General features: G+C 40.1%; 1 protein-coding gene across 1 annotated transcript; it reads left to right on the top strand.

Moving 5' to 3' along the window:
- Nucleotides 1-586: 586 nt before the first annotated feature.
- Nucleotides 587-1,603, top strand: LOC115985001. The gene is made up of 2 exons (XM_031107977.1): nucleotides 587-1,300; nucleotides 1,415-1,603. The coding sequence occupies exons 1-2, from the start codon at nucleotides 587-589 to the stop codon at nucleotides 1,601-1,603; spliced, it is 903 nt and encodes a 300-aa protein (XP_030963837.1).
- Nucleotides 1,604-18,692: the final 17,089 nt, after the last annotated feature.

Raw genomic sequence — 18,692 nt, 5'->3', positions numbered from 1 at the left:
TACATTCAAGATGACTTTAGGTCCCCAGCAACCCCCTGACAAGATTTTGTGCCACTCTTTCCCTACTACCCTTAAAGGGGCAGCCAGGGAATGGTTCACCAAATTACCAACGTCATCTATTGACAACTTCGAGTAGCTAAGCAGCTCCTTCCTTCATCATTTTGTCGGCAAGCAACATCTAAAAAGGCCAGCTGACCATTTGCTCACCATCAAGCAAGGAGAAAAGGAAACCTTGAGGTCCTATGTAACGCATTTCACCCGAGGAATTTTGGAGGTGGACGAAGCAGACGATAAAGTACAACTAATGACCTTTAAGGCTAGATTAAAGTCTAGGGAATTCATGGTCTCCTTTGCAAAAAATCCCTCCAAGACGATGGTAGAGATGCTTTTGAAGGCACAGAAGTACATGAACGTTGAGAACGCCCTGGCAGCTATAGAAGGAGTAGAGAAACCCAAGGAGAAGAAGAAAGAAAATGAAGATGACTGAAGAGGGCAAAAATGGGATCGAGCAGACCGGCAAAATGTCGAAGGAAATAGATGAAGAGATGACAAAAATCCTCGTCCAACGAAGTTCACGCCTTTAGTGATGCTTGTTGACCAAATCTTGACGGAGATTAAGGACAAACAATATCTTAAATGGCCCAGGCCCTTACACTCGTCACCCAGTGTGCGCGATAAAAGGAAATACTGCCGTTTTCAGAAAGACCACAGGCATTACACAGAGGACTACCGAGACTTGAAGGAGCAGATAGAAGAACTTATACGGAAAGGGAAACTTCAGAAATACGTGAAAATGGGAGATTCAAGCAGGTATAGGGACGACAAGAAGGATCAACACAAAGGCTCTCAGAGAAACGAGGATCACCTACTGCCTCGTCCACAAAGTGCAATAGGGGAGATAAAAACCATTATGGGAGGACCATCCACGGGAGGGTCGTTCAGGTCCCTCAAGAAATCTTACCAAAGGCAAGTGAACAGTGTTTATAGCCTGCCTCCCCTGAAGCAAAGACAGACGAACCAAGACATGTATTTCTCAGAAGAAGATGCCAGAGGGGTAAAGCAATCTCATGATGACCCACTAGTCATTATAATCATGATTGAGGGATTCAACACCAAAAGGGTTTTGGTAGACAACGAGAGCTCAGCAGACATTATTTACCTTTCTGCCTTCCAACAATTAAAAGTAGACCCGAAGAGACTTCGTCCTTTTGAATCCCCCCTTGTCAGTTTCAGTGGAGACAAGGTGTACCCTCGGGGAATACTAACATTGACTGTCACGGCCGGCTCTTACCCCCTCCAGGTAACCAACAAGCATAACTTTTTGGTAGTAGACTCACCTTCGTCCTACAATGTGATTATAGGATGACCTACCCTCAATCGCTGAAAAGCTGCCACTTCCACGTACTGCTTGAAGGTGAAGTCTCCAATAGAACAGGGAGTCGGAGAGATAAGAGGAGACCAGGTGTTGGCAAAGGAGTGTTACCAGGCAGTCTTGGTCTCAAAAGAGAACCACACGTGGACAATCGAAGATAAGACACTAGAAATCATCGAGAAGTTAGAAATGATAGAGTTGGTCGAAGGAGATCCTGCAAAGACGACCTAAGTGGGGACGACTTTAAATCCAAAGATGAAGGAAGAGATTATCAGCTTCCTGAAGGCTAACCTTGATGTGTTTGCATGGAGCCACAAGGACATGCCAGGTATCTCAGCAAACATCATCCAACATCGCCTAGATGTAGACCCTGAGAAGAAACTCGTCCAGCAGAGAAGAAGAGTTTTTGCCCCTGAACTAAACAAAGCAGTCATGGACGAAGTGAACAAGTTGCTTGCTGCTAATTTTATTAGAGAAGTCTACTATCTAGAGTGGTTGGTCAACGTTGTCATGGTCAAAAAGGCAAACAGGAAGTGGAGAATGTGTGTTGACTTCAAGGACCTAAACAATGCCTGCCCGAAGGATAACTTTCCTCTACCCAAGATTGACCAGCTGATAGACTCAACAACCAGGCACAAACTTCTTACCTTCATGGACGCATTTTCTGGGTACAATCAGATACAAATGGCTAAGGAAGATCAGGAAAAGACAACCTTCATCACAAGCAAGGGGCTTTATTGCTACAGGGTCATGCCTTTTGGTTTGAAGAACGCAGGGGCCATGTACCAAAGATTGGTAAACTAGATGTTCAGCAAGCAGAATAGGAGGAACGTGGAAGTGTACATCGACGATATGCTCGTCAAGAGCAAAGAAGAAGAGGACTACTTAGACGATCTCAGGGAAACATTCAACACGCTCAAACAATATAGCATGAAGTTAAACCCCTCCAAATGTACCTTTGCAGTCTCCTCAGGGAAATTCCTCGGGTTCATGGTGTCACAAAGGGGAATAGAAGCAAATCTTGAGAAAGTGAGAGCTATCCTCGAGATGTCCTCTCCAAAGACGGTCAAAGAAGTGCAATCTCTCATAGGAAGAGTAGCTGCCCTCAATAGGTTTGTCTCAAAAGCAACATACAAATGTCTTCCTTTCTTTAAGACCCTGAAAATTGTTTGGACGGAGGAATGCGAGACAGCATCCCAGGAGTTAAAGTGCTACCTGAGCAACCCCTCACTCTTGAGTTCGTCCAAGGAGGGAGAAGATCTATTCCTTTACCTGGCAGTATCCGTAACTATAGTCAGCATAGCCTTGATCAGGGAAGAGAACAAGATACAACTTTTGGTGTACTACATTAGCCAGGCCTTTTAAGGAGCCGAAGCCCGATACCCAAGGATAGAGAAGATTACATTTGCCCTAATAGTGGCCTTAAGAAAATTTCGTCCGTACTTCCAGGCTGACCCGATCATAGTGATGACGGACCAGCCCATCAAGAAAGCAATGAATAAGCCTGAGGCTACTGGACGGATGGTACAATGGGCTATTGAGCTTAGTCAATTTGATATAGAATATCGCCCCTGGACGGTCATAAAAACTCTGGCATTGGCAGACTTCATAGCAAAATTCACCACCCTCGAGCATGAAGAAAACCAGGAGGAGCTTTGGACGATCCATATAGATGGGTCGTCCACTCTGAGGAGAGGTGGAGCAGGTGTCATCATCACCTCCCCTGAAGAAGATGTTTTTAAGTATGGAGTCCAACTCAAATTCCCTGTAACCAATAATGAAGCAAAGTATGAGGCTATATTAATAGGGCTAAGAATAGCTTGGGTACTTAGAGCTAGGAACATCTTGCTAAGGAGCGATTCACAGCTGGTCGTAGGGCGGGTCAGGGGAGATTTTGAAGCAAACGAGACAAGAATATAGAAATACCCCAAGTTGACGACCTAGTTGGTAAGCAACTTTGATCGTGCATAGTTTGTTTAAATCCCACGGGATCAAAATGTTGAAGCCGACGAAGTGGCACGGAATGCGTCACTAGACGATCAAGCAAAGGTAAATGATTGGAGGTTGGAAGAACAAAACTCTCCTAGCATCGAAGAATTTCAAACCTTCCCTGTGCACACCCGCTCTGGATGGACGAGTCCCATTTTGTCTTACCTTAAACATGGACGGTTACCACCGAACCCTGATAAAGCCAAGAAGATCCAGAAACGAGCTGCCCGATTCACAGTCCTTAATGACGAGCTTTACAAAGGAGGCTTCTCCCAGCCTTACTTGAGATGTGTAGAAAAGAAGGAAGCCAAATATGTTTTGGAAGAGGTGCACAGGGGAGTTTGCGGCAACCACATAGGAGGAAAGTCCCTCATTCAGAAGATCATGAGGGCGGGTTATTTTTGGCCCACAATGCAACAAGACGAAGCTAATTTCGTCAAAAGATGTGACAGTTGCCAAAGTTATGGAAATCTCCAATGAGTCCCAGGGGAAAAGATGACAACCATTTCCTTACCTTGGCTATTCGCACAATGGGTGATCGACATTATGGGCCCCCTACCACAGGAAAAGAGACAAATGAGGTTTCTACTCATCGCGATTGACTACTTCACGAAGTGGGTCGAAGCAGAAGCACTGGAAATGATCACAGAAGCAAAGGTACAAAATTTTGTATGGAAAAATATTGTTTGCAGGTTCGGGATACCAAGGACAATCATCCCAGACAATGGTCGCCAATTCGACAGTCATGGATTTAGGTCGTTTTGCTCAAGCCTAGGCATCAGGAACAAGTATTCGTCCCCAGGACATCCTCAAGCCAATGGATAGATTGAAGTAACAAACCGAACCTTGTTAAAGATCATTAAGGCTCGGTTAGTGGGGGCAAAGGGCAGATGGCCCGAGGAGTTACCAAGCATTTTGTGGGCCTACATGACTACAACATGAACACCAACAGAAGAGACGCCCTTCAACCTAACTTACAGAACTGAAGCAGTCATCCCAGTCGAAGTAGGACTCACTAGCCTCAGGACGGAGTTCTTTAACGAACAAAGTAACGACGATCAATTGAAGCTGAACTTGGATTGTCTGGACAAAGTCAAAGACCGAGCCTCCCAAAGGATGACCAAGTACCAGCAGAAGATGGTTGAATACTACAATCAGAGGGTAAAGTTGAAAAGCTTCAACATTGGAGATCTAGACCTTCAAAAACTGACTCCTGCAACCAAGCACCCAGCACAAGGCAAGCTAGGTCCAACCTGGGAAGGACCCTATAAGGTCGTCCACTATTCTCGTCAAGGAAATTACCACCTGGAGGACTTGGACGGAAACAAGCTACCTCGTCCGTGGAATGTCGAGCATCTAAAGAGGTATTACGAATAGGAATTACAGCCCAATTGTAAGCAGTTAGCAATGCCTTAAACTCTTTTTTGTTATGCAAAGCAAATAAACGTATCATTCAGTAATTAATGTGTGTTGGTTATCTTATCCATTGTCAAATCATCGTCCGAATGCAAAAACTCCGAGCAAGTTAAAAAGACAAAAAAAAAAAAAAAAAAACCCTTAGGGGCATAAAAAAGATGATAAGATTCCTCAAATGGATGTACATCGTCTTAATGAAAAAGGACGATAAGATTTCTTAAATGGATGTACATCGTCCTAACGAAAAAAGACGATAAGATTCTTTAAATGGATGTACATTGTCCAAATAAAGACGATAAGATTCCTTAAATGGATGTACATCTTCCTAACGAAAAAAAGACGGTAAGATTCCTTAAATGGATGTACATCGTCCAAATAAAAAAGACAATAAGATTCCTTAAATGGATGTATATCGTCCTAATGAAAAAGACGATAAAGTTCCGTAAGGAATGTACATCGTCCGACAATACCTTAGTAAAAATTCTCAAAATCCTCAAATGGACGAAGGGAATGCCTCAATAAAATTCTTAAAGTCTCTAAATGGATGGAGAGAATGCCTTAGTAAAAATTCTCGAAGTCCCTAGATGGACGGAGAAGTAAAAAGTCTCCATGTCTCTAGATGGACAAAGAAACCACACTAAACAAATTTTTCTAAGTCCCTAAAGGGACAAAAGGACACAGCCAAGAAAATTGCAACCAAATGCAAGTGAGAAGATGAATATGAAGAAAAGTAAAAAGCATAGAAAGAAAAAGCTGTGAATTGTTCAAAAGCCCCAAAACAAGTAGGGCATCCAAATACAGGGAGTCCAATAGCCCTAAAACAGATAGGGCATTTTCCAAAAAAAAAAAAAAAAAAAATTTCACTAAGGGGCAGCGGAATCAAGCTTGAGAAGCATTATCATCGTCCTTGCCAGTATTGGGGGCCTCGCCAGTCGAAGTTGCAGCCTGAGTAGCTTGAGTCGCTTCATTCGCCTCGATCTCCTTATCAACGACCTCGAAGTCCAGCTCTTCCAAGTTCGTCCTTGGACCATGCTTTTTTAGATATCTCCTCAGCAGCTCAAACCCTTTAAAATACCATTGAAACAGAATGGTATTATACTCGTCGGTAGTTTGGAAAGCATGGACGGCCTTAGCCATGACATTCTTCATCCTCTGGCCAGCTGAAGCAAAAAGGTCGTCCTTTTGCTTTACCAGTAGCTTCTCGGAATCCAGCTGCTTAGTCAGATCCTTGATTTGCTCCTTGGAAGCATTATTAGCATCCATAGCAGCAATCAGGTCCCTCCATAGCCCCGAAGCCTCGGCCTCCAACGCCTCTACTTTTGAGTTGGCCACGACGCCCTTCTCCTCATTTCCCAGATATTGAGAAGTGATATGCATCATTTCTCCCAACACCTGAAAACAAAAACAAATTTCATCATGATCAAGGTCAGAAGACGTAACTAAACAACTAAGGATGAAACCAGAAACAAGATAAGAAAAATCACCTACACAAGTTTATGAACATGCTGGCTCACCATCTCGTGGGAGGGCACGTTAGAAATCTCCCTCATTTCCTTGGGAGTTAGGTACTCATTTGCTTGAGCCATGGCTGCTCCAGCGTCAGCCCAGACATTGGAGTCAATTTTTTCCTTCCCTTTGTCCCCCGCATTTCACCTTTTGGTGGGAGGAACAACCTCCTCAATTGAAAGGGCTGGAGAAGCAACTCGTCCTTCATCCATGGTAGGGGTGGACGAACCCCTCTCTGCTGTCTCCTTCTCCTTCTCCTGCTCTTTATCAACTATCTTTAACTTTCTCTGGCCAATACTGGAAAGGGGCTCGTTCTTCTTCCCCTTAATCTTCGCATACATGTCTTTATTGAATTTGGTCGTCATCTCTGCACCCAAAAAAAAAAAAAAAAAAATAGTAATAATAATAATTAAGTCAGGAAAAAGAGAAAAGGACGACCCAATATATCAAGGCTACTCACGTTTTCTCTCTTCTCAATCAATCGCACGAAGAACATAAGGTGAAGGCTTTGGCCCCAAACAGTGACGAGCTAGTGTACGTGGATCAACTAGCTCATCAAAGTCCTCAATTGTGCTGGCGTACTTCACAACTTCTAGAACCCGTTCCTCAAATTTATCCTTAAGCTTAGGATGCTTTTTCACTATGTTAGGACATATGTGATTCATTTGTTAGGAACATATGTCACTATTTTATGTAATTGGCTAATTCTTTGACAAATTGGCTAATTCTTTAACAAAACGCACTTTACTTATATTTGGGTAAATCTAGGATGTGTTTAATACTTCAAGAAACTGTGTTTCAAGATCAAGTGTTGAAGACATGCAAGTTTGTCCAAGATTCAAGTTGAAGAAGTTCTGTTCATTAAAGCTCGATAGCACCTCGACAGACAGTTATCTGTCGAGCTTTATGAAAAATAGAATTCCAGTTCTTTTTTTACTCTAATCCAGTTTTATGTGTTTGGGTTTTCTTTTCTTCTAACCCTAGACATATAAAATGATTATTTTAAGGGCCGTCAAAGTATTCACAAGTTGCACAAACTTTGAGAATAGTTTGTTTAAGCAAATTGTGACCGGAGACAAAGTTTCGCCCTTGTTCATCTCTTCTGAAGAAGTTGCTGTGTATGTGCACCTTAGGGTTTTGTGACCAAGCATCTTCTTGATCTTCATCGTGTGGATGAACTGAAGAACTTTGCAGCCAACAACCTTCTCTAGTTGGTGATTGAAGTCGCGTACTGGGATCCACGCAATTGGTTAGTCACGTACTTGGGAGCCGTGTATCAAAAGGGGAAATTGTCACTACAGAACAAGTCCAATTGGGTATTGGGGTAAGGGTTCAACTGTAGGTTGGTATAAGGTACTGAGATTCCTTTACTTGTAATCGCTTGTTGTGATAATAGTGGAATTTCGGGAGTGGTGACTTGAAAATCATCCGATGGGGTTTTTGCCATTAGGTTTTCCCCATTCGTAAACAAATCACTATGTCATTTATTTTTCCGCTGCATATTTAGTTATTTGGTGATTTATTTGTGCTACCACGCATTTGCATGTTAATTTGATTAATTAATAAACTTGGCTAATTAATCAATTAATTTATCATAAGGGGTCAATTCATTTTTGGCTTATCAAGTGGTATCAGAGCAGACACACTCTGATTAGGTTTTAATCCTTACTGTGTTGATCTATTGACCCCTGTTGTCATAGCTGTAACCGGCTTGAAGAGATCTTTATTTTCAAATATATCTTATTTTTCTAATTTTTATTTGTTTGAGTGTGTCAGAAAATACAAGTCTAAAAGTTCTTTGAATTCTCTTATGATGACTATTGAAAAAGATCTCAGTTTGGCTAAGAAGAAACTAGACTATCTCAGAATGAAAATGTGCAAAGGAGTTCGTCTGAGAAGAGTGATAGTTAAAGGCTTAGCTCGAAAAAGGCAGATGAGAGAAAGCACCATTCCCACTGATCTATCATCTAAACATGAAGTGTGTTTTATGATAAAGTCCGCATTTAAAGTTATGGACACATGTTTGTGGTACCTCGACAGTGGTTGCTCAAGACACATGACTGGAGACCGATCTTTCTTCAAGGTTTTCGAGTCTAAGAAAGGTGGTAGTGTCACTTTTGGTGATGGAAGCAAATCACAGATCAAAGGGAAGGGAATTATCTCTTTACCTGGACTGCCAGACATTGCAAATGTTCTTTATGTAGAAGGTCTAAAGGTGAACCTGTTAAGCATAAGTCAGATATGTGATCAAGATTTCATGGTACTATTCTCAAAGGAAAAGTGTCTTGTCGTGGATGAGTCTGGAAAGAAACTCATAAGTGGTGTTTGCACTTTAGACAACTGTTATGGATTGGTTCCTGATGCTGATATTGTGTGCAATAGCATTCGTTTGCCAAATGAAGATCTATGGGATCAACGGATGGGACATGCTAGTTACAAACATCTTTCTATTGTATCTAAGCATGAATCAGTCTTGGGGATACCAAAGCTCAGTAGAATGAGCAAAGTGGTGTGTGGACCACGTCAGCTTGGGAAATAGACAAAAGCTAAGCATCCAAGCACTCAGACATCAGCTACATCTAGGTCATTGGAGCTTCTACATTTAGATCTTATGGGTCCAACTAAAACCGAGTCTTCTGGTGGTAAGAGATACATCATGGTTGTGGTAGACGACTTCACTAGGTAAACTTGGGTCATTCTCCTACGATCCAAGTTTGATGCTCCTGAGCACATTGAAGTTTTGTGCACAAGATTGCATAATGAGAAGAGCCTGAAGATTGATCGAATTTGAAGTGACCATGGTAAAGAATTCGAAAACTCATATATGGAGTCCTTTTGCACAAGATCAGGTATATATCAAGAATTCTCTGCTCCTATTACTCCTCAGCAAAATGGTGTAGTAGAAAGGAAGAACAGGGTTATTCAAGAGATGGCCAGAGCCATGTTATACAACATGGATGTGGCTAGAAACTTGTGGGGAGAAGCCGTTAACACTGCCTGTCATACAGTTAATAGGGTGTACTTCAGACCCGATACCAAGAAGACTCCATATGAGTTATGGAAAGGAAGAAGTACTTCAGAATCTTTGGAAGTACTTGTTTCATCTTCAAGGATAAAGAGAATGTGGGCAAGTTTGACTCTCGGAGCGATGAAGGTATATTTTTGGGCTACTCCTCCACAAGCAAGGCTTATCGGGTATACAACAAAAGAACTATGAAGGTAATAGAGACAGTGAATGTTGTTATTGATGAGTCTTTAGATTCTAGTTCTGAGAAAGGCATTGAGGAGTTACCCAAAGAAATTCTTACTCCTGAGCTTAAGGAAGTTCAAGAACTTATTGAACAAGAACCTGCATCTCCAAGTACTCCCAGTACTCCTAGTGTTCTGGAAGATTCTGTAGATATACCCACTTCACCAAATTCTGAATCTCATGAAGAAAAATGACCTTCATCCAAGGTTAAATTAAATCATCCTCCAAAAGTTATTGTGGGAAATATGAATGAACTCACATTAAGGAAACGGACTATTGATAAATGTGTAGCTAACTTTGTGTCTTATTCTTGTTATCTGTAACAGGTTGAACCCACAAAAGTTGAGGAAGCTCTTCAGGATGAAAATTGGGCCGAAGCAATGCATGATGAACTCCTTCAGTTTCAAAAGAATGATGTCTGGACCTTAGTACCTAGACCAGAGGGCGAGCACATCATCGGCACAAAGTGGATATTCCGCAATAAGACCGATGAGGAGGGCAATGTGATTCGCAACAAAGCTCGGCTTGTAGCTCAAGGATACTCACAAATGGAAGGAGTAGACTATGATGAGACATTTGCCCCAGTTGCCCGTATGGAGTCCATCAGAATTCTCCTTGCCCTAGCATGTCATTTGAAGTTCAAACTCTATCAGATGGATATAAAGACTGCTTTCTTGAATGGGCTACTTAAAGAAGATGTCTATATGGCTTAACCAAAATGATTCATTGATCACCACTTTCCAGACCATGTATTGTATCTCAAGAAGGCACTTTATGGCTTAAAGCAAGCCCTAGAGCTTGGTATGATCGGTTCACACAATATTTGGTGTCACATGGGTTCACAAGAGGAAAAACTGATCAGACTCTCTTCATCAAAAAGGAAGATGGTGAGTTGATAGTTGCTCAAGTCTATATTGATTGCTTTAAAAGGAATTATAAAGTATGTCAAAACCACTGCCGAGTTCGGTGTGTGGTACAGCAAGGACACAAATGATGTCTTAGCTGGTTATTTTGATGCTGATTGGGTTGGGAATGCTGATTATAGAAAGAGTACATCGAGGGGTTGTTTTTATGTGGGTAACAACTTTGTCTCTTGGATGAGCAAAAAGTAGAACTCCATCTCGTTATCCACTGCAGAAGCTGAGTACATCGCTGCCGGTAACTGTTGCACCCAACTCCTATGGATGCAAGAACTCCTCCATGATTATGGTATTTCTCAAGAGCATCTCAACATCTATTGTGACAATATCAGTGTTATCAACATCTCTAAGAATCCGGTTCATCATTCTTGAACCAAACAAATAGAGATTCAACATCACTTCATTAGGGAGCTTGTCGAAGATGGTATTCTCACTCTTGAGTTTATTCACACCGATGATCAGAAGGCTGACTTGTTCACCAAACCTCTTGACAGCAAACGTTTTGAATTCCTCCATCAAAACATTGGTGTTATTTCCATGGATTGATCTCTTTCTCTCCTCCTTCTTCCTCATGTATATGCATCTAGTTTTTATGCTTTGCTTTGTTTAACATGTTTTAGTTTGGTTATTTTTCAGTTTTGCTTTGTTTTGTTTTTCATATAAAAAAATAAAAAACAAAATTGAAAAATTAGAAAAATACAAAAACAGTGTGTGTTTTGTGTACATTGGTACTTGTGTACCTTGGATGACCATTGAAACAAAATTTTCTAAATTTTGTATCTCTTATAACTTAGATGAGTATCTCTATGCACAACTAAGCAAGTGAGCTTTGTGGCTCATGTTTGTAATGAGTAAAATTAAGTGATCTCTTGTACTTAACACTCGTATCACTCTTTTTGACGGGAAGGACTAGAAAATCCTAAGAGAAAGGCATAAATAACCATCTCACCACTGTTGCTCGCCAATCATAATATAACACTTGTATGCTTCGGCATAGTAAAAGTGTAATGTTAATGACATTTGTGTGCTTCGGCATAGCAAAATTGGAATGTCAAATGCTTACTATTATTGGGTATTTTCTTTTCTCTCTCTTATATGCCAATGCATGATTTACTTAAATAAAAATATGCAAAGAAAATGAAAAACAAAAAGATAAAAAATGCTTTAAATATGATTGCAAACGTGTATTTTAGGAGATGTGAGAGTTATAGGGCGTACCTCAAAGGTGATAGTCCCCATCAAGTAGTTATGATTGTGTGCGAGTTAAAGTGATTTTCTCATATCTCAAATCCTCATAACATGTATACACTTATGTAATCTTGCGATATTTTTCACAAATAACACGCAATATTCTTTGCTACTCTTGATACATGTGTAGGTACAATGTGATTTGGCCATCATAAGGTTTTACTTGTGTTAATGTATGCTCGCTAAACTGTCTTGACTTGTTTTTGAAATATGAAATTGGTTAGACTTGTTTAGTGTGTGTGTGTGTATGTTTTGGGATCTATGTGCTTAACAATTTTTTTGTTGAGAGATGATTTTGAGAGCTTAAAATGTTGAATGGATCCTTGGTTGAGTTGCATGCTTAATTACATTCATATCTGTGTTTTTTACTTCTTGAAAAAATGGTTTTTAAGCAATCTCGACACCTCCTCGATACCTCCTCGGCACCTGGCTTTTTGTCGAGCTCTTAAGGTCTTTTCTTATCACAATCTCGAAAGATTCTCGACAGCTGATGGATCAAATGAGACCGTTTTTGGATTCTCGATAACTTCTCGACAGCTAGTGGATCGATCGAGCTTCTCTTCTTGTGTCTTTGCTTTGTTTCTCGACACCTTCTCGACAGCTGTATCTGTCGATGTTGTTTTTCTCGACACCTACCTCGACAGATGGCTTAACACCTCTCGACACCTCTATCTGTCGAGAATTACTGAAGAGCTATATATTCGTTTGTCGTGATCAGGTTCTCAGTTCTTTAATCTCTCTCGATCTGTCCACACCTATTCCTCTCCCAAACACCTTCTCTTTCACTCCAAACCTCTTCCCAAGTGATTTTTCAAGCTTTTTCAAGTTTTCCTTTACTTGGTAAGCTTCTAATCTCCTTCATTTACTTGCATTCATGTTTTGAAACCTAGGTTTTGGGGTTTTGAAAAATTTGAGGTTTTTCAAAATTGATGAGTTATTGTTGAAATTTTGGGGTGGGTTTTTACTCAAATGAGTTTCAAATCTCATGCATTGTATCACATTAGCATAATAATAGTATTATCATGCATTTAGATTTGTGCAAATTGATGGTGTGCTGGTAGGATTGGATTGGGTTGAGCCTATGAAGCACTTTCTTTTGCATATCACTTGTTCATGCATTCCCCATGCATACGTACCTTCTTTTCAATATACTTGCTATATTTGAATTGGTTAGAGCTTTTCTGATTGTCCCTTTCGTCCCCCTCTCTCTCTTGTTTATGTTAGTCGTGTCTATGGAACCTAAGCGTAAGTCAGCTTCATCCCAGAACCCTTTGTGTTCTAGGGCATCGTCTTGGTCTGATCCTACGCCTTCTCATATTCGGTTTCGTGATGAGGATGCCTAAAAGGACTTCTTGGAGAACTTTTCTCGACGAGGTGTTCATTCGGAATGCCGAGTCATTTTGGTGGACTTCGCCAACACTGACCTTCCCACTGTCATTCACAGTCGGGGATGGGAGTCAACGTGTGATGTCCCGGTCACTTGTCTGACTGTGCCGATCCAGGAGTTTTACTCCAACATGCATGGTTTCAATTTTTTAGTACCTTTCTTTTCTACTTGCGTTCGAGGTATGCGCATTGTAGTCACACCGCAGCTTGTTGCGGATGTGCTTTACGTTCCGAGGGTAGAGCATCCTGACTACCCCGGTTGTGAGCGTCTGAGGACTGTGTCCAAAGACGAGATGATTTCCGCTTTCTGTGAGCGTTCCACAAATTGGGGTGATCATTAGTTTACACCATGTCGGCCTTTTGCTAAAGGTCCTAAATTCATGAACATGGTGATGGCTTTTATTTTGCACCCACTATCTCACTATAACTCTATCACAGAGCCTCGTGCTCGATTTTTGCTTTCTTTGTTAGAGCACCTCACTATAGATTTTCCTTCACACTTTATTCTTTCTATCTTAGATGTGTATAGGGATACGGCTATCCGTGATAAGCTCATTTTCCCTTCGGCTATCATGTGGATTCTATGCCATTTTTTTGTTCATTTTCCCTCTTCTGACCATTTTCCTGTTATGTGTGCCATAGACTACGCTACCGTTAAACGTAGTGAGGCGCAGTTTAGGTCTCGGCAGTCGGATTCAGTAGCTCCTCCCTCCCGTTCTACTTCGTCTCGTTCTGCTCCATCCACATCCGTTCCCTCCTCTTCTTCGGGCGATGTGACTCTAGGAGGCATCATGGAGCAGTTGCAGCGCATGGATGCTCACCTTGATACTCTCTCTACGGAGTTGTATCAGGTGAACGTTCGTGTCGGTCGTATTGCACAACGACAGGCAACCATGAGTGGTTTTGCTCCTAAAGCTTCTTTTCCACCACCTCCTCCAGTGGCTTCAGATTCTGAGGATAAGGATGATGATGATGGTGATGACGATGACGATGATGGAGATGCTAGCTCTACCGATGAGATGTCTACTTGACATTCTTACCCTTTATCACTCATGACAAAAAGGGGAAGTAGTTTTGGATATATGAGAGTAGTCATTCTTAGGGAGAGAGTTAGTATTTGACATTTTTGTTAGGGGGAGTGTTGATATCTGAGGGATGTAGTGAGGATTACATGTATCTTTTTATTTTCTCTATTTTAGATACATTTGTTCTTGTACATGGGTCTTGTGACCGTTTTTGACATACATTGTACTTATCTTCTTTATATATGTGATATATGTTTCTTTCACCTACCCTTTCATATGTTGTTTCTTTTCTTTCTTTATACACATGGTTCTTATTACTTGTATGCAATCTATTATTTCTGTTTCACACAAAGATGCCTTGATGAGTTTTGTTTAAATTATTTTAGAAATACAGGTTGTCAAAGTCTACTTGCCATAAACTCTCTTCTTGCAAAGTTTTTCAAGAGTTTGTGTTACGATAGATTTTATTGTATTCAACAAGTGAATATGAGTGGAGTGATTTAAGACTTCTCTCATATGTTCATTTGTTTGTTGTGGTTTTGTCACAGATTGCCAAAGGGGAAGATTATTAAGACATATGTGATTCGCTTGTTAGAAACATATGTCACTATTTTATATAATTGGCTTATCATTTGACAAGCGCACTTTACTTGTATTTGGGTAGATCTAGGATGTGTTTAATACTTCAAGAAACTGTGTTTCAAGATTTAGTGTTGAAGACATGCAAGTATTTCCAAGATTCAAGTTGAAGAAGTGCTGTTCATTAAAGCTCAACAGCTGCTCGACAGCATCTTGACAGACAGCTATCTGTCGACCTTTATGAAAAACAGAATTCCAGTTCTGTTTTGACTTTAATCTGGTGTTATGTGTTTGGGCTTTCTTTTCTTCTAACCCTAGACATATAAAAGGATTATTTCAAGGGCCGTCAAAGTGTTCACAAGTTGCACAAGCTTTGAGAATAGTTTATTCAAGCAAATTATGACCGGAGACAAAATTTCGCCGTTGTTCATCTCTTCTGAAGAAGTTGCTATGTATGTGCACCTTAGGGTTTTGTGACCAAGCATCTTCTTGATCTTTATCGTGTGGATGAACTGAAGAACTTTGCAGCCAACAACCTTCTCTAGTTGGTGATTGAAGTTGCGTACTGAGATCCATGCAATTGGTTAGTCACGTACTTGGGAGTCGTGCATCAAAAGGGGAAATTGTCACTACAGAACAAGTCCAATTGGGTATTAGGGTAAGGGTTCAACTATAGTTTGATATAAGGTTCTGGGATTCCTTTACTTGTAACCGCTTGTTGTGATAATAGTGAAATTTCGAGAGTGGGGATCTGAAAATCACCAGGTGGGGTTTTTGTCATTAGGTTTTCTCCATTCGTAAACAAATCACCATGTCATTTATTTTTCCGTTGCATATTTAGTTATTTGGTGATTTGTTTGTGCTATCACACATTTGTATGTTAATTTGATTAATTAATAAACTTGACTAATTAATCAATTAATTTATCACAATGGGTCAATTCATTTTTAGCCTATCATACTACAAAGCAAAAATTACACAAGGTTAAAGGGACGATCAATATAGGCAAAATACTAAAGAAAAGAAACATAAAAGGCAAACGTACCAAGACGAGGGGTCTCTCACCAGCGCAACAACCTGGGGACATTCCCCCAAAAGTCGTCGAACAAAGTCTCCCAACCATCACCTAACACGAAAAAATATCTAGACTTCCAATAACGGGAGGACGAAGGAAGGTTGACGACGAGGCAAGATTTCCTATCCAGGGTACAAGTTCGTAATACCCAAATTCCTTAGACTCTTTTAAGTGATAGAGATAGATGAACTCGTTGAGTGTGATCATGTCCCCATCCGCTATGGTCGTCCAAATCACCATACAACTTATGACGATCTTCCAAGAATTCAGCATAAGCTGCCCTGGGGCGATATTCAGGTGAGTTAGGAGTTCCATAATGAATGGATGGACGGAAAATCTTAGGCCGCACAAAAACGCAGCCTCATAAAAGTAGACCTCACCATGAGTAAAGGCGCAAGCCTTCTCGCCTTTCTTGGGAAGACGAGCCCTGGTCTCATCGGGGAAATAGAACCTATCCCTAAACTTGTCAAATACTTCTGCCTTCAAGGTATACTTTTCCTTAAGGGCATGAAAAGGATGTGATGTGGGAGAAGCAGAAGGAAGAATGGACGAAGGGGTGGAGGAAGGCACGAAGGTAGCTATGTCTGTTATAGCCCCATCCGCGTCAACACCAGAAGACGAACCCCTCTCTCGATTACTCGATCTCACCTCAAACCCCATATTTTCCCTCCTAAAAGCCTCACGTACAGATTTGAACCAAGACAAAGACTGGTGCAACAACGGATATAGGTCACCCAAAGCTAAATCAAGGCCACTACTGCCCACAACAAAATCCCTAATTTGTGGTTATTGATCACTAGAAGAATCTAACAGCCCCCTTAAATGAGCAAAAAGAAAGGTGATGGAGGGAGAAGTGTGCCTAATTTCAGTGTAATCAACCATTAAGGAAAAATATGCAACTCCAAAAAGGAAAATAGGAGTACAAAAGAGAAGAGTACAATAAAACCAAAAAGGAAAAAGGCGTAAAAAAAGGGGTGTACCTGGAAATAAGGAAGAAAACTGGGAAGGCAAGGAGCAAAATGCACAGCGACAATGATGAGCTCAGAGAAATTGAACACAGAGAGAAAGTGAGGAGAAAGGCTAAGAATCAGAGAAATCGAATACAAGGGGAAAGTAATGAGATGAGAAAAGAAAGGCAAAGAGTTAAAAAGGTTTGCCTTGGAAAATGTGGGAAAACTGAAAAGGCTCTCACCGGAAACGAAACCGGCTCACTAGTCGAAAGAGGACATGTGGCCATGATGCAAGCCACTCTGCCATAAGACAATTAATTCGGGGAGCATAACCCCAAGCGCCTCAAAAAAAAAAAAAAAAAAAAAAAAACCATCCAAATTGTGGACGACCTTGGAATAGGGGGGCAGCTGATAGTCCCGAACATATCTTCGTCCATTTGGGAAGGACAATGGACTAGGATGACCCCGAGATTAGCCCAGACCTTGGTAAACTGCCTGGCAAAGACGAGGCCAACATCCCTCAATAATGACGAAGCGTTACAAGGACAATAATGAACTTCCATACCGTTGGAGATATATCTCCCCATTTAACACCCTACAGGGACGTTACAGAATCGGAAATGATACCCTCATTAAGGCAAAACCAATGGCTAGTAGGAAGAAGAAAGTGCCTATATATATCCATTCTCTAGTTCATAGTGATTGATATTCTATTATTGCTAGCAATTCTAACCTTAGCATCGGAGATTCTATGGCACGCACCACACCAGTGACCCACTCTTCTTCCTTTCACACTCTATTCCTTCAGGGTCAGGTTGGCATAGGACGACTCCGTTCTAGACAAGCATTCTAACTGACGATCCCGAGCATCATTAGTACTAAAAAGTGCAATGAGACCCATAAATAGTACCAAAAATAAGCTAAATAGTAAAATGAGTTTGACAAAAATAATCTTTGCCAAATGGAGACTAAGTTATCATCACTTGACTCATTTTCATTAGACTCATTTGTTTTTTATTCATACCCATTTTGATCCATACACGATTGCATCATACTTGTACCCATCCTTCTTAACCTATTTGCAGGTCTAAAAGAAGCCAACACAAATGACAATTATGATCTTCTTAGTACGGTAATATTTTCGAACCTATTTTTTTGGACGAATATTTGGAGGTTTTTCTGGTCTCAATATTTTGTTGGATATATCCCATTTTTCATTGATTTGGAGTCATAAAATGTAAAGTTAAATTTTGTCAATATAGTTTTTTTTTTTTAAATTATTATTAATAGTAATGATTAAATAATTGGAGGAGAGGTGAGTTGAACCTAAACATCTCTGTTAATTTTTTTTTTTTAAAGTACTAATTGAGCTTCTAGGCTATTAACAATTTTGTCACCATGTTATCCTTGTCACGAAGTCTCAGCCTTTTACCATGAAAAAAATAAATTCTGTGCGTGACCATTTATATAAATTGATTTCTTAAAAGGCCTTCTATAAATAATCAATGTGAAGTTAAAAAAAAAAAAAAAAAAAAGCTTAACTGTTTCCAAAAGGCCTTCTATATATATATAGGACACGTTATAAGAACTAAATTCTCACATTTTTCTTACATTTTTAATTTTTTTTTAAAAGTGAGTTTATTTTGTTTTAATCATCATAATATCAAGAAAAAAAAAGGAAAAAAAAGGAAGAATTCTTATGAGTGCCATTGAATGGGGATGATGATAGGAATTGTAATCTTTATTACTAGGAATAAAATGTGTTGTAATGTAATAACTAAACCTATTCATTAGTTTGATTATAAGTTATAACATTAGAATGAAACTTAACATTTATTTTAGGAAATTTCTTACTCATACAATTATATTTCCTTAAAATTGTTATTTTTAAATTTAAGAGAGATATGTGTTATTTTTTGTAATTTTTTTATTTTTATAATTATTAGATGTATATGAAAAGTTTGTTTACTTGGAAA

Source organism: Quercus lobata, chromosome 4 (genome assembly GCF_001633185.2).
Source record: "Quercus lobata isolate SW786 chromosome 4, ValleyOak3.0 Primary Assembly, whole genome shotgun sequence".
Taxonomy (NCBI): Eukaryota; Viridiplantae; Streptophyta; class Magnoliopsida; order Fagales; family Fagaceae; genus Quercus; species Quercus lobata.
The sequence above is the reverse complement of the archived record's forward strand: the minus strand, read 5'-3'. Positions and strand labels throughout refer to the sequence as shown.